At 46.5% G+C, this 15,701-nt stretch overlaps 2 protein-coding genes across 3 annotated transcripts in view; both read left to right on the top strand.

Moving 5' to 3' along the window:
- The window catches only part of GLG1 (golgi glycoprotein 1), a 70,788-nt gene extending 57,867 nt beyond the window's left edge, over positions 1 to 12,921 (top strand). The window contains exons 18-26 of the mRNA XM_080553178.1: positions 428 to 520; positions 1,068 to 1,205; positions 2,442 to 2,565; positions 2,915 to 3,057; positions 3,288 to 3,389; positions 3,914 to 4,021; positions 4,617 to 4,737; positions 6,644 to 6,750; positions 7,251 to 12,921. Of these exons, the coding sequence (XP_080409304.1) occupies positions 428 to 520; positions 1,068 to 1,205; positions 2,442 to 2,565; positions 2,915 to 3,057; positions 3,288 to 3,389; positions 3,914 to 4,021; positions 4,617 to 4,737; positions 6,644 to 6,750; positions 7,251 to 7,418 (1,104 nt within the window). The 3' untranslated portion in view covers positions 7,419 to 12,921. The remainder of the gene's footprint in view (positions 1 to 427; positions 521 to 1,067; positions 1,206 to 2,441; positions 2,566 to 2,914; positions 3,058 to 3,287; positions 3,390 to 3,913; positions 4,022 to 4,616; positions 4,738 to 6,643; positions 6,751 to 7,250) is intronic.
- Positions 12,922 to 13,485: 564 nt separating this feature from the next.
- Positions 13,486 to 15,701, top strand: part of PDPR (pyruvate dehydrogenase phosphatase regulatory subunit) — a 29,456-nt gene continuing 27,240 nt past the window's right edge. For both annotated transcript variants that reach the window (XR_013938703.1, XM_080553184.1), the window contains exon 1: positions 13,486 to 13,860. Coding sequence is in view for 1 of the 2 variants with exons in the window: in XM_080553184.1 (XP_080409310.1) it covers positions 13,634 to 13,860 (227 nt within the window). In the remaining variant the exon portion in view is untranslated. The remainder of the gene's footprint in view (positions 13,861 to 15,701) is intronic.

The raw sequence follows: 15,701 nt of genomic DNA, 5'->3' as shown, positions 1-15,701 counted from the left end.
GGAGCTTCACTTACGTTCTCTAGATCAGCCAACAGATGGTTGGCTATTAAAATTTCCTTTAACTTTCACCTGAAAACTTCTTGGTGTCTCAGACCTTTGTGTTGATGCCATTTTAGGAGGAGCAGGGAAAACAACTTCTTAGACTTCTTAGCTTTGGAATTTGGTTTAAATAGAGAAGACTTTCTCTAGTATTAAAACAAACAAACAAACGCCACCACCACCAAAAAAAACCCAAACAACGCTGCACAAAGCTGATTCACTTAGGGATTTGTGAAGTTGAGTTCCCAATGACACCATTTCTTACCCCAAGACCCTTAAATTCAGCCTGCCTGTTGGGACTGTTGCTTTCTTTTTGTAAGTAGAGGGCTCTGTTTAAGCTATTATTATTATTCCTAGTGAAAAGTTTATGTTGTAATTTATCCTGCAGACCGAGGATATCAGGCTTGAACCAGAACTGTATGAGGCTTGCAAAAGTGACATCAAGAATTACTGCCAAAATGTGCCCTATGGCAATGCTCAGGTAATGGAGCATATTAATAATTTACACTTTAATTTGTACTTTCATTTCGGAAAACTTGTGAAGATCATTTTTTGTCTCTGAATTCAGGTTTAGGTTTTCATTTTGATATCACTGAAATCTTTTGTCAGTGTTTTGGAGCATTTGACTTTTTTTTTTTTTACTAGTTCACAAGCATTAATAGTGGGTGAGTGCAGTGCTGTGAGCAAGGCATCCCTCAGTTAATGCTAATTTTAAGCTATTAGCTGCTGGTTACTGCAAACATTGCTGAAGATTGCCTGGGTGTAATCTTCAAGATGAGGTTTGGGGTTTTGAAACAGGTCCAGGTGACCTTCATTTCATTAAATTTGTGGGAAAAGATGAGCTTAAGACGAGTGGTGGATATCAGCACTGGTAATCGCTTTTTTGATAAATATTAGCATCGTAAACTTAGCTGTGCAAATCAGGTGAAGATGGTGAGCCAGCAGGGGAGAATGTAGCTGGGTTTGGAGCAGCATATGGCAGATCCTGCCCACAGTGCCTCCGTCATGCCTGTAACGCTGTGTTGTAGATCATCGAATGCCTGAAAGAAATCAAGAAGCAGCTGAGCACCCGGTGCCACCAGAAGGTGTTTAAACTGCAGGAGACGGAAATGATGGATCCAGAATTGGACTACACACTCATGAGAGTCTGCAAGCAGATGATCAAGGTGATGGATAGTGTGCTGATTTGGGTGAGGTTGGGATGTGAGAGCCTATCAGTTTCTTAAACTATCTGTTTTGAACTTCCCTTAAAGACTTGTTGCGAAATGGCTGTGTTTGTTTCAGAAGCACAATTGCTTTTATGCAAAGCAATCAGATTCCTAACTCCGAATCAGGCAGAGGTTTGTTTCTTCAGGGTTCTTTTAGTTTTACTTCCCCTAAGTATCTGATCAAAGCCTGTACACTGATAAATTATGATTACAGAGAGGAATAACATCTTCTGTTCACTGCTGACCTGGCATGTGCAGATTTTCATCAAACTGATGGAGCAGGCAGAATCATGCAAAACACTTGCTTAAGATCAGGAACGTATTCTTAAAGTAGTATCGTGTGGAAGGCAGCAGTGAATATTATTAATACAAGACATCCTAGCGTGGTAGCCGGAGTTGCAAGCCCTGTAACACTAGCATGCATGGTCCGTAGGTGGTACTCTGACTCCATACTGGGGCTGAAGTAGAGCATCTTGAGAGTTTAGTGCTCTTCAGAGCAGGTCTGTGCTTTTAGGGGAAGACTGGTAACCTCACTGAAACAGCGAGGATTAGAAAATGCAACAGCCTTATCTTAGAGCTGCAGAATTGGTTTCTAACAGAAGAAACAAATAATGTGGTCTGAATTGTAGATAAGCTGGTTAGCTTTTGGCTATCTCATTCAGGACAGGAATGGGCAAGTTAATGTCAGTGACCCGTTCTCAGCTTTCTGATTATCTGTGGTCTTAATTTGTCCTGAATTCTGCTAATGAAGTATTTTCTTGTCACTTTGTCCAGCCAGCACTTATGCAGAACAGCAGAGTGCATCTGGACTTAACTGATTCCCCTTCCAGTTTCTAAAATAAAGGGGAGCGAAAGCAGCTTGATATTGGACCTAATGTGACGGGCGCTTCTTGCAAAGATGTGCTGTAACTTAAGAATAGGAAAAAATAAAAGGCAAATTGCTCTTGATATTACCAGCACAAGTTTCAGCCTAAAAGCTAGTCAGGACTGTACGGCTCAGTGCTCGCTCTGTAAGCATAGATATTCATATTCATGCCCATGGCCGATTTAGAGCGGCTCTGCTCTGGTTAGTTGGAGATACTGGGGCTGGGGAGCAGGGGGTTGTGTACCTCCAGCTCGGGCGCGTGGTTCTGCTCTCTGTGAGCACCTGCTGTTTCAAGTGTTTGTGATGAAATTTGGGCTTTTTTTTTATAGCGTTTCTGTCCAGAGGCAGACTCAAAAAATATGCTGCAGTGTTTGAAACAGAACAAGAACAGTGAAGTGATGGATCCTAAATGCAAGCAAATGATAACCAAGCGCCAGATCACACAGAACACAGGTATCCCCCTCTGAAAATACCTAACTGCCCTTTGAGCTGTCGAATGGTATGCATGGCTGGAAGAGTATTGGCTTCATTTTTTTCTTTCCCAGTTGTCAGTGCACAAAGACTTTCTTCTGCCAAGTTCTTGAGGGTCAGCATGCATTGTTAGGTCTGCTTTATTCCTGAAGCATCACTTACCTCACAAGTTTAAATTAATTAGTGGGAAAATACTATTTTATCCCCAAAATTAAATTTATGGGAAAAAGAATGTCATCCAGGAAACTTCTGTCAAATCTCTCTTGGATTGTTACATTCTGTGATCTGAGACGTGTGCTCTAATGAAAGTTCTGTGTTCTTTCCTGGTTAGATTACCGTTTAAATCCAGTGCTCAGGAAGGCCTGCAAAGCAGACATACCGAAATTTTGCCAGAATATCCTGAATAGGGCTAAGGATGATACAGAACTGGAGGGGCAAGTCATCTCCTGCCTGAAGTTGAAATATGCAGACCAGGTGAGTAGAGCTGATGTATGAAAATCAGGCTGCAGGATTGTGCTGTGCAACTCTCATTGAACAGTGTTTTAAAATTGGACTCGTGGTGTGTTCAGTATGTATGATAGGCTGTACGTAAATGAGCTTTTATGCTCCTACACAGCGTTATAGAATACAGGTTGAAATGCAAGGTGATTGATTTATGACAGTAAAGGTGATTGAGTGGGTTAATGACTTTCTCCGCTTAATAGCGTCTCTCTCCAGACTGCGAGGACCAAATTCGAGTGATAATCCAGGAATCAGCTCTCGATTATCGTCTGGATCCCCAGCTCCAGATGCACTGTTCAGATGAGGTAGGAAAAGTAGCTGAGCAGTTGCTTATTCAGGATGGAAACTCCATTGGTGTTTCACAAAGTCCCTTCTCATCAGTACTTGTGACTATGGAAAAATACTGCTTTGCTGTTGTATTTAAAAAAAAAAAAAAAAGATGGGGGAAGGATGGTGGGCAGTTGTTCTCTGGTCTTGTCAGCCTTAACTGGAATACAGTCAGATTTTTGACCATTCACTTTTAATAGCCTAGTCTAGGTCTCAAACATCGCTTATGTCATACCGTAACAGTATTTCTGGGCTGTTTTCCTCCCATCCTCCTTCTCTTCCTCTCAGTACAGCAACCTTAACTTCTTGCTGTTCAGTTTCAAAGGGTATGCAAATTGAATGAGCCAGCTCACGTTTGGCTTGGGGGATTCTTGGGGGTAAAGTAGCTCACGTTCTCTAGCTGTACCCTCTGATAAGCTAATGTATTGAGATGTCAGTGTGCTAAAAGGCACAGGATTGTCATGAACTACTTCCTCATGTCACAATACCTTTTTCAAAATAGATTTCCAGTTTGTGTGCTGAAGAAGCAGCAGCTCAGGAGCAGACCGGGCAGGTGGAAGAATGTCTGAAAGTCAATCTGCTGAAAATAAAAACTGAAATGTGCAAGAAGGTAAAGGGAGTAAATTGAATGTGCTCTGAAAGGCGTCCTGTCCCTGCAGAAGTTGGTGCTCAAGTATTTTTCCAGATCACAGCCCAGGCCATGTTATAGTCAGTGTGAAGCCAGAGCTCTGCAAATTTCAATTTGCCAATGAAAATTGTGCCTACAGCACTCACCTGGCAATTCCAGGCTTGGATCCTTTCTTAGTTACAGTTGCTAAAATTTCTTGTTGCTAATCTGTTTGCTGTTGGTGTCTCCATTCCACGCTTCCTGAACGCTGAGCGTGGCCTTGGCATTGCCTGGGCTTGAGGGCTGTACGAGCAGCCCTGTGGTGAGGGCACCTTGCTTCAATTCCAGTTGAAGTAGCCCTGGCAAAAATGGATTTTGCATTTTAGATTAATATGGTAATTTTAGTGAACGTAACTATAAAAGCAGAAACATTTAATCTATCCTAAACCAGCATTTGTACCCTTATCCAGTGACAGCGTCGCTTTTATGATCCTAGATTTAAAAATGGAGCACCTGTCAGAAACATTGAGCACGCTGAGCTATGCTGTTTTGTTCTCTCCTTTTTTTTGAGATAAATTTTTAATTTCTCCCTCCCCAGGAAGTGCTCAACATGCTGAAAGAAAGCAAAGCAGACATATTTGTGGACCCAGTGCTGCACACAGCCTGTGCCCTAGACATCAAGCACCACTGTGCTGCTATTCCACCGGGGAGAGGGCGCCGTAAGTACTTGTGCTTTACTCATGCAACCTCTGAGTCCTCGGGGCCTTAAGCTGCATTTTCTTGCCAGCATTATCTTAAGTACCAGATATTTCTGCTGGTCTTTTGTGGGTAATGAAGTGGAACTGCTGCAGAGGTGGTAGATGCCACTGGATGAGGGGTGTATCAAGAAATGTTCTGGTCCTCCCTTCTGCCCAAGGCAGGATCAGTTCCGTGATCCTAATGTAATATTCTTGCAGCCTTATCTGCCATTTTAAAAGAGAATATTTTATGTTCATGTGATTACTGAAAAAAGTGTGACACCAGATGCATAACCCTTCTGTAAAACCCCTGCTCAGTAAATTCTGTTGAAAACGAGCTCCTACTACGCATGGGCTGGACTAAGTGGACTCAATTTTTCGGTGATGCTTATCTCTGTCCTGTATCAGCCTCATACAAGATACAGCTCTCAAGCTCATAAGAGCGTTACATTAGACTGTATCAAAAGCTTCACTGGAACTAAGCTGCTTCTCTTACAGAAGCAAATCAGTTTGGTTTCACAAGATTTATTCTCAGCCAATCCCCCTGATCCTTCTTTGTTCACGTCAGTATTTGTCCATGGCTGCTTCCTTTGTGTTGGTATGTTTGACAGGTAAAATTGAACTGAAGTCCTCTGATCCTCTTATTTTTCTTCTCTGCTTAAATATAACACTTTTTTCTTTTCCAATATTACAGAGGATAGGTAATCTTTGTTTTCTAAGTTCACCTAGCTGTTAAGGCTTTGAGATTTCATCAACAGTTTCAAGTCCTCTAGGACTAAGTTCAACAGGTTCCAGCCAGTCGAAATAAATATAATTTATTTGGTATTTCCTAATCCATTCTCTTCATGTTTGAAATCAAACTCTTGCACTGTTGCTGCTACTATGTTAGCTAGCTATCTGGTACATATGGCTTTTTAAGAAAAGCTGGTGGGTTAAAAAGTTCTGACCTTTTCCATCTTTCTGAGTTGGTCAGTAAAAATAGCAACTAAATGTTTTCCTGATTGTTATCTTTCGTAGTGGTTACCGGATGCCCTTCTGAAATTCTGGATATCCTTTATTTATTTCCCGTTTTGTCTGAACTCTTTTGATGTGTGTTCTAATGTCTTTGCACTGAAGATATGCAGAAGCCTGTAGCCTGGAGAGGGATCTGCCGCTGAGTGTTTGAACTGCAGACAATTGTTTGAAAAAGTCTGGAGTTAGTTTAAAGTTTACAGCCTGTTTGCTATGAATTAAATAACTCTTGACTGCAAAGCAGAAAGCATCCAATTAGGGATTATTCAAATAAGGCATTTTAAGTATAAAACAGAAAAAAAATTGTGCCAGTGTCTCATCTATGAGCTTATGAAAGAACTTGTGAATTAGCCAAGCTGCTCTGTAGGCACCCAAAACATTGTGATTCCATTTCCTTTGCAAGGACTGTGTGAAAATGTAGGAAGTGAAACCTTTCTAAAATGCCCTTGTTGACCAAGAGAAACTCCTAACAAGCCAAAGGAGACGCATTGTGGACTTTCCTGAGCTGAATTTGATCATCTTGATTACTAAAGGATAGTAGCACAGTTTAAAGAACAGCTCGCTGAAGGTGCAAATCTATGAAACTTTCTAAAATGTCACATAAATCGCATGAACTGCAGTTTCAATGTGTAAGGTTAATCTTCTTAGAAGTTAAATTTTTCTCAGTGTAATATTAATCCTGAATCTTAGTTAAATTGCTAGCTTCAAGGGGAAGTTTTTGCATACAACGTATCCGACTATCTAGTCTGATTAAAAAAGAAAAACTATTACAGTCAGCCTTTAATAGAACTGAAATGCTCCTCTCCAGCAGCCCTTCCGCAGCATATTGTTGAAGTCCCCGTTTCTGTTTTGTAACACCATCTTCTACCCATTACAGAGATGTCATGCTTAATGGAAGCTCTGGAAGATAAGCGTGTGAGGTTGCAGCCTGAATGCAAGAAACGCCTCAACGATCGCATCGAAATGTGGAGCTATGCTGCAAAGGTGACTATGTAACAGAGCTCAGAAAACTCCCTGGTTCTGTGGCATTGGATCTTCCTGTTGCAAGCTGTTTTATCAAAAACCTGAACTCTAGAGAAGCTCTTGCCTTTGAATGAAGTTTAACATTTTGAGGTTTTAGTCCGGAAAAAATTGAAATCAGGCCTTGGTGTATTTCTGTAACATGTATTTGTGTTTGTCTCCGCGTCTGGGATGCATTTGTGCCGGTGCAGAATCAAAGTGTCTTTTGTGCGTGTGGGGTTTGGCCTCCTGTGGCGAAGGTCTGGGGTGGTGAAACGGGGTCAGCAGAACTTCCTGCTGTAAAGCTGTCTCCCGAGCAGTTGTTCCTTTCCATGAGACACAACAGGACTGATGCCTGGGGATCAGGCCAAGCCTGACTGCGGTAGGAGGCCACAGCAGTAGCAGACACTAACCCTGATAAATAACGAGGCTGAGGGTTGTACAAAAAGTGCTGCCCAGCTCATTTATTCCCTTCTCATCCCTAGGTTGCCCCAGCGGAAGGCTTTTCTGACCTTGCCATGCAAGTTATGACCTCTCCGTCCAAGAACTACATACTGTCTGTGATCACGGTTGGCATCTGTGTACTCTTCCTGATCGGCCTGATGTGTGGACGCATCACCAAGCGGGTGACAAGAGAGCTCAAGGACAGGTAGAGCCTGGATTGCCTGCTGAAGAAATGCCTGCCCAGTGCCCAGTTTTGTACAGCCCTCCTCTGTATAGTCTACCCACCCCCTCTTGTGAGAGGAGAATTAAAAAAAAAAAAAATTAGAACAGCAGCAGGTGTTGGCTCAGTTTTCCCATCCTGGATCTCATCCACAGCATCTTCATCCTATGAAAGTTTGTGTGCAACATTGGCAGCCCAGCCAGCAGCTTTTGTTATCCCTTTGTTAGCAGACTCTCGTTGACCTGCCTGTAGACAAGTCTCTGTTGTACTGTTGGAACTGCCTTCACTCTCCAGATCAGACTGATATGACCTGCAGCTCAAGCAGTTTTTAAGTAAATTTTTAAAGAAAGACATATATCTGCATACCAACTATGATTTAGGTAATGGTTCATACTGAAATATAGTCATCCTCTGTGGCTGGGTGAAATCGAGGCAGGAAATTTAAGGGTAAATTGCATCTTACACCACAGCTGGCCTTGTTTTGGACATCTTGCTCATCTTATGTAAAGCATCTTCAGAGCATAGTCTTGGACAACGTAAGGACGCCAGTCGCTGGTGTCATCTTCTAGTGAATATTCTGCTTTTGTTACTGTGGATTTTTTTGGCTGAAAAGATGTCCTCCCTTTCTTCCTCTGCCGCTCGCAAGATAGAATAAAATACTGACCAGGATCAAATACTCACGTGAGCTGTACAACTTGTATTTCGGTAGATTAAAGGCATGGTGTAGACACGAGGCACGTAGAGCCTGTCGGTAGCCTGCAGTGCTGCTGTCAGAGGGCATCAAGTGCCCGGATCAGTTACTCGGCCAACCTTTGTATTAGTGATGATGAAGTAAAATGTTAACACTCCTTTTATTTTACCTTGCTGCTGCTAAGCTGTTACCCTTCTGAATTAACTATCTCCAGCGGTACCGACACCCTGGCAGGACAGTGCTTTGTCAGTAATGCAACTGAACACTCGACGTACCCTGTAAAACAGCTCCTTGTGGGCTAGGGCAGTGGTTTGCAGCTGACCTGTCTGGGTCTTGATCGTTTGTATTGTAGCACCGAAGAGTGTTTTTAGGTTTTCCACAACTACAATTGTTAAGGATAGTGACTGGTGTTTCCTGGGATGTAGGACGTGGGTGTTGGTCCAGAAGGCCACGCAGGAGAGGATGGGAAGATGATGGGTACTGTGTGAAAGGCAGAAATGTCTGGATCCATAAGGGAAAAGGCACATTGTTAGTTAGCATCGGTGTGCGCACTTCAGCTCTATAGTTATGCTTCCAGAACCTGATACTCGTACCTGAGAGCCCAAAGAAGGTGTCTTGTGAAAAGCTGCACCTGTAGTTGTGGCCCATTGCCGTCATCTTTGTTCCTCGAGCACAAGGAGGAGTGGAGGTCAGAAGCCACGTGCAGTGGCCAGAACCCAAGGAGATTGATTATGTTGGGGAAACCCAGAAGTGACCGCACGAGTCGGCCTGTACAGCAGAACGGACTTTATTAGCCTCTTTGATGCGCTCCCCTGTGCGTGCTGCAAAAACAATTATGCGCCTGAAACTGTCCAACTTGGGCTGATGCTTGAACCATGACTTTATTTTCCCACTTAGTGTACTGCTAGGTAAGATCTGACATTTCCAGTACTCTGTAGTGGTCTCTAGAAGAACAGGGAGACGGTATTGAGACTTTCTGGAATGTGGACCAGCTGATTCTCTTGATGCTGCATGTACAGAATGGCCCATACAAAATACTGTGATGGCTTTTGCTGCCTCTGAGAAGTGCTAGAAAGGTGTACAAAGAAGCTTTTTGCAACGCCCCTTCATCCCACTCTGAGGATGGACAGCAAACTGTTAGTGATGCACTCTTAGACTTGCTATGCTAGCAAATTTTTTACGAGCCCTTGTGTCTCCAAGCATTGTGAGCATAAAGCAAGCAGTGGAGGAAGTCTGAGCAGTGAAGACTGAGCAGAGAATGTGTGTGTGATAGATTCCAGTGAAGTTATTAGGTAGAACAGAAGTGAAACCTGAAATTTTTCTCACCCCTGTTCCCTGGTGCTAATGGACCTTACCTGGCCCTCTGTAAACGTGAACTGGAACAGAAGAGAGACATTTGATCACATCTCTCGAGGTAGCACTGGTTTGTAACACCACAAATGATGGTTTGGCAATTATAAAAGTGTTTTTTTTGGTGTGACAGTCCAAGTGCTGAAATGACTGCTGTCGAGGTGTGTTCGTAGAGCTGCAGGGAAGGGAAGTGGAATCATTGTGTGCAGTCTTGCTTGTGTGGCACAAGCCCTGCTTCTTGAATGTCTGTCAGGCATAACTGAATTCCTATCAGAGGCTTTTTAACCTTCTGAAGCTTCTAAATAACTTCTTAAAAGGCATTTTGTAACCTGGTTAGCTTGATGAAATACCTAATTAAGATGGTTTATTGTCTAAAAGTAGCATCTTCCACTGAATTCCAAATGGCATTGCAGTGAAAATTGTAGGTTTGTAGCCATAGCTCTGAATGTAAACCATGTTTTGCTCTGAAGATAACTTCTTTACTTTCAGATACAAGGCTTTCTGTTTTTTGTTTGTTTTTCTTTTTAATTTGGAGAAGGTTAAGGTACAGGAGCCAAGCTTCCTCTATTCTTGCGGGCTTTGGAGACTGTGCTGACATGTTTTGCCGTGACACTTGAGAATCGTTAGTCAGAACAGACAGCTCTGTTAGAGAGATGTCCTAAATGGTTTAGAATAGGTGCTTTTCCCTGAAATGTGTGCCTAGTCATAGCCACTGCATGCATGGTGTGCCCCCTGCTCTTTGGAGCAGCATTCTTTGCCTGGCTGCCTGAAGGCACAGTCCCTGCTGGGTGGCGTACTGCTGGGACCTTCATCTGAACTGGGCATCTGCTGAAGAGAGGGCTTAGCAAAGTGTCCCCGTGGCGGAGCGAGCCCCAGCCTGTGCAGGTACCTGCGTTGCTGTGCGAGGGGTCTGCAGTCGACGGTGTTTCTTGCAGCGTCGGTGGGCTCGCCAGGGAACTGGGTTCAGTGCAGAGGTGGTACGGGCACGCGCCAGGAGGCCCTGTGGAGCAAAGGTGGGATATTGAGTGAATTTCTGCTCGATTCCCTCAGATGTTCTTCCTCACTATAAGGGTGAAGACCCACCTTTTATAGTGTAACACTGGTCAGTTGATCTAGGCCATTTTATCTTTAAGCATTATACCCCATGTTTCAAAATCGGGCCTCCTAACACTGCTAATGACCAAATTTGCTTTTTTTCTTTTTTTGTGACTAGAAACTTACCAATCCCAATCTGGAAATGTTCCCCTCCTATTCATGTATATACCTAAAAATCTAGAGGTCTCAAACATCACAGAAACCCACACAAGTATTCTTCCAACAATAGCCTGCTGGTGCTGTTGCCAGCACATCTTGCCTGCGGGTAACAATTTTCCCCTGCAGGAAGGGAAATCGATGGCTGTCGAATCGAACCTGTGCTGTTGCCTTGACTTTAAAGAAGCCTTTTTAACTTATGTGATTTAATGGAAAGTACTAGAAATAACTGTGATCAGCCGTGAGCAGTGGTGTAGTAGGACTTGGGGTGCCCCTTCCTCTCTCTGACCCTCACTGCTCGGTGGAGGATTCAATGCAGCCGCGTGAGTCTGTTCTCCTTGCCACCACAAAGCCTCCTGGTTGAGATGAGAGCTGCTGCTAGGGGCAGTTTTCTTCCTGATGTGAGGGCTCAGCTGTGTTTCTGAGCGGTAGCATGTGTTTAGATGACATGGGTAAGGAGGGCTGTGCACAACATGCACCTCGTTACTGCGCTCCAGCTAGCCTGTTAGTGTGCATTCTCGTTGACCTTAAGAAATAATCTTATTTATTGTTTATCCAGTGGGTCTAATCAAGTCCTTTTGCTTCGTTTCAACGTTGGATTCTCCTGCCTTGCTTCTGTCATTCAGGCTGTTGTAGTAACTGATGTGGGTAGGAACAAAATTCCTGGCACTTCAAGTAACCTCAGCTGTGTCTGCCTCACTGAAGAGGGTTGAAAAAGCCCTGATGGAGCTCAAATAATCCCGTAATAAAATGTAAGCATTTCACCCAGAATCTGGCATGTAAAGATCCATGCAAATACAGTCAAGCTCGCTCTGAAAGAATCCACAGTAAGCGCATCGTATGAAAATAAGGGAGAGGACCGAAGGACACAGCAGTACGCGAGTCTCCGAGTACAGGAACTTATCGTGGGTGGGTACCGTGGTGAAGCGATGTGATAAGCCAGAGATCACTTGAATCTGATAACGTTGTAGAGGAAGTGTGTTCAAGTTGGATGGTGACTTCTGTTAAAACACAACTTTATTATTTAGTTGAAAGAAGATTGTAGTAGTTTTTGTTTTTTTTTTTTTAACTTTGTCAGCTTTGTTTAAAAAAGGTAGTTTTGAGGTGTGTGTGTGCGAGTGCATGAGTGTGGTATGGAATCAGAACATTTCATCTAGCACTTCTGCCCCTATTAAAATACCATTCTGTGGACTCAAAACAGCTTTAGTGGTGGTTTGTATGAAAACACACTACTGAGCACGGGCTTTCGAACCTTAAAAGCAGCTCCCAGGTACTGGTCTTTGTGCAGTCTTTCCCCTTGGAGGCCAAAACTGCTCACCTCCGCTCGTGAGTTACTGTGTGAGGGCATACTCTGATAGAGGGGACCCAGTTCTCACACAAAAACAAGAATTAGATTGGTACAGCTGTTTCTATCCTATACTGTTAGGATTCTGCTTCATATCCACCGAACGGTTCCTGAATGCTACCTGCAGACTTGCCTATGTGGGACGGAATAATAATGATATATTGCCACATCCTGGTGAGAAGCAGATTGCTGTTCTCTCTTTCCAGAACATCTGAATTTAATATTGTAGCTGATCAAGAGCAAAAGATCTATTCCTGGGTGGATCGTTACACCCAGAAATCCCACCACATTCCCCCCCCCCGGCCCCCGGTATATTTACTAAATAGAAGTGCTTGTGTAGCTGTCAGCTTGGAAAATACTAAAAATAGAGGAAAAGGGAAAGGTGTGACTTTCGCCCGTAGATTATGCTTTGACACTTGTGCTGAATGGATGTGATCAGAAACTGTGACTAATGTTTGTGTTGGACTGGAAAAAGTACCAGAGAAATTAGAGGTGTTTGTAGGGGAGGGTAAGAGGGGGATCACGCAGGCGCACGTAGTGAGCTCCGGTTAGTGTGTAGGGATGATACTGCAAGCCTCCCCGAATAGTGTACAAAACAGACCCAACGAATTCATATTGTACAGCAAAAGCTGTTTGAACTTAGGTTTTCGGTTTTTTTTCTTTAAATGTGACATTAACAAGACTTTTTTTTGTAAATTGTTTTCCTTTCTGTGTATAAAATCCTGGCCGTTCCTTGTTTTTTTACATGTTCATGCTGTGTAATTTTGAGATGTTACTGAGATTCTGAACATAATGTGCATTTTTTCTGTACAGATGAAATGGGAGAATTTAATAAAAAGAGTCTGCAGGTTTTTACTTGTTGTGTTCACATTTTTTTGAGTCGTCGCTTCTGGGTCACGTTATATGGGAACTAAACACGTTCATTGAGCTCACTGGGAAAAGCCTCCGTGCACCTTTGGGTGCCTGCGGGGGAGCCCCAGGAGCACCCCATTAGTGGTGGAAAAACCCAAACATCAGCCTGCACCCCGATTTCATGTCCTAATTTCCCCTTGGGGTGGGATGCTGTGAGGGCACCTATTTCTTGAGGGGAGAAGGGGCGAACCCCTCAGGCTGTGAGGTGAAACTGAGAGAAAAAATCGCCGTTTTCCACAGTTTTTGTAGAATAGTTCAGGAAATAGCGAGCGGTCCCCTTCACGCACCCGTTGGGGGCACTCCTGAGGTAAAATTCCTGTCAGGGCCTCGCGGGGAGGGGGAGGGGGCGGGAGGAGAGGGGGCGGAGCCATTGCGCGGGGGGCGGGGTTATGCGCTTGGGGGCGGAGCCATGCCGCTAGGGGGCGTGGCTCAGAGGGGAGTAGCTCCGCCCCCTGCGCCCCGCGCCGGGCCGTGCCGCACGGCGCCGGACGACTGTCGCGCCGCGTCCCGCCTGCCGTAAAGCGCGGCGGCCGCCTGCCGTAAAGCGCGGAAGGTCAGCGGGGCCTCCGCCGCCCGGTGCGGGGCCGTGAGGGGCCGCCGGGCCCGGTGCTGCCCCCACCCCCACCCCCCCTCCCCCCGGCCGAGGGCCGCCGCCATGTTCCTGCGGCTGCTGTCCGACGTGCGGTGGCGTCCGGCCGCCCCCCGGTGGAGCGGGGCCGCCCGCTGCCCGCGGAGCACCTCAGCGGCCGCCGAGCCGCCGCCGGCCCCGCTGCCGGCCCAGGCGCGGGTGGTGGTGTGCGGCGGCGGCGTGGTGGGCGCCTCGGTGGCCTACCACCTCGCCAGGCTGGGCTGGAGGGACGTGGTGCTGCTGGAGCAGGGCAGGTAGGGGCTGCGGGCGGCGGCGCCGGCTGGAGCGGGGCGTTTCTGTAGGCGTTTCTGCCATTCCTGCCGTTTCTGTAGGCACTTAGGCCGTTTCTGCTATTTCTGCCTCTTTGCTGAGTGCTGCAGCCCTGGGGTAGGTTTGTGCTGACCATCGCTGACGGGGCTCGGTGCTTCTTCACGGCACAGGGCAGGCCTGCAGGGCCATGGGTGGCCCTACGTTGCTACGGGTAAAATAGATAAGCATAGGGGAAATAAATTGGGTTTGCTGATAATCAAAATATATCTGCGTAGTGAGAAGCAGAAATGTTAAAAGAACAACTTTCTTTTTCCCCTGTCCTGTCCTCAGCTTTGTTGCTGCCCTACACGGCCTTCTGTCTCCTCCTTTACCCCGAGAAGCGCAGGGGGGCGAGGGGTTCACGGTGGCTTCTCCCTCTCCTGCTTTCCCCCTGGTCCCCCGTGGGCTCTGCCCTGGGCTGCATCCTTCAGAGAAACCTGCTCCAGCTGTCCAGGGGCTGCGGTTCCTCTGGAGGTATCCGTCTGCTCTGGTGCGGGGCCTTCCTCGGGCAGCAGGGAATGCCTGCTCCATCACCTGGGCCTCCTCCTCCTCCACCTTCTCCTCCTCTGTCCTTGGGGTTTCTCTGTCTCTTCCTTGTTTTTTTTTCTTTTCGCTCCTCCTCCTCCATCCCGCTGGTGTTTGTTGCCCGTCAGTCTGCCTTCCTAGAGGTGCTGCTGAGGGCCCAGCTGTGCCCTGCTGGGGGTGTGTTTGGGAGCTGCCTGGAAGTGGCAGTGTTTGGAATGGGACAGCCCCGACCCCTTCTCACAGGGGCCGCCCCTGCTGGCCTCTGCTACCAAAACCCGGTGTTTTGGGGTGTTTTGGTAATGCGCGCTGCGAAGACAAAGCCTCCATCCCCGCCTCCGTGTGAGACAAGAGGTCACAAACTAAGGATCTGAAATCTGAGTGTTCTTGTTTCTCACGCTGAGCTTGTGCTCAGCCACAATTACAGTGCAGCTAAGTTCTCAGCTGACTCCTAGGCGGAGAAGCAGAGGATATTTTCTTCACCTGAACTTCTCTGCGGACTCCCAGCCACGAATGTTTGGAGGTACTTGCATGTAGGCGTGGGAAACAGTGGAGTCAGCGAAGGTGCTTGTGGTTTTTTGTGCCCCTGGATGCGTATTTGAAGGTTTCGATTTACCTCCCGCCCATCCGTGCAGATCTGAGCTCCAGAGGTCAGGACAGCTGCCGGTACGGGTGGCCCAAGAGGTCTGGCTAAGCCAGCAGCTCCAGCCACGTCTGTCAGTGCTTTACTCGCAGGTAATCGCGTGGAACGCAGCGTGGCTTGGAGAGACGGGCCGTTTTAACAGACCTAAAGGTCTGCACAGGTCACCCAGCCCCTGCTGCTCCTCTCTGCTAGCGGGATGGGACACGTGTGAAGTGTCACAGTGGAGCTCAGCTGCAGGAAATGGGGAGGTTATGTGCAGTCATGGCCAGACCCCCCCCCGTAGGCTGCTTCAAGGCTTGGGCTGCCTGCTTGGTCTGCTGCAGGGCTTCGTGCCCGTGAAGCAGCCAGCTCTGGTGGGGTTTGGCCGAGCACAAGCTAGAAGAAGGCTTTGTGCGCTCCTCGGTGAGTTGGATGCGAAGCCTGTGGCAGAGCACGTAGGTCTTGTTGGAAGCTGACTGCCCAGCCCGTGCCTGTTGTCTGGGTTCTTGGTTTGGAAGTGAATTCTCGGTGCTTTCATTAAGCATTTTGGGGCCTAGGGCACGATGCAGAGCTGAGACCTTTGGGGCTGGAAGCTCAGAGCTTCCCCCGGTGCCGCTGTCAGGAGCAAGGAGCTCCGGCTGC

Source organism: Anser brachyrhynchus (genome assembly GCF_964034855.1).
Source record: "Anser brachyrhynchus genome assembly, chromosome: 12".
NCBI lineage: Eukaryota > Metazoa > Chordata > Aves > Anseriformes > Anatidae > Anser > Anser brachyrhynchus.
Note: the sequence above shows the minus strand (reverse complement) of the source record. Positions and strands in the feature narration are given on the sequence as shown.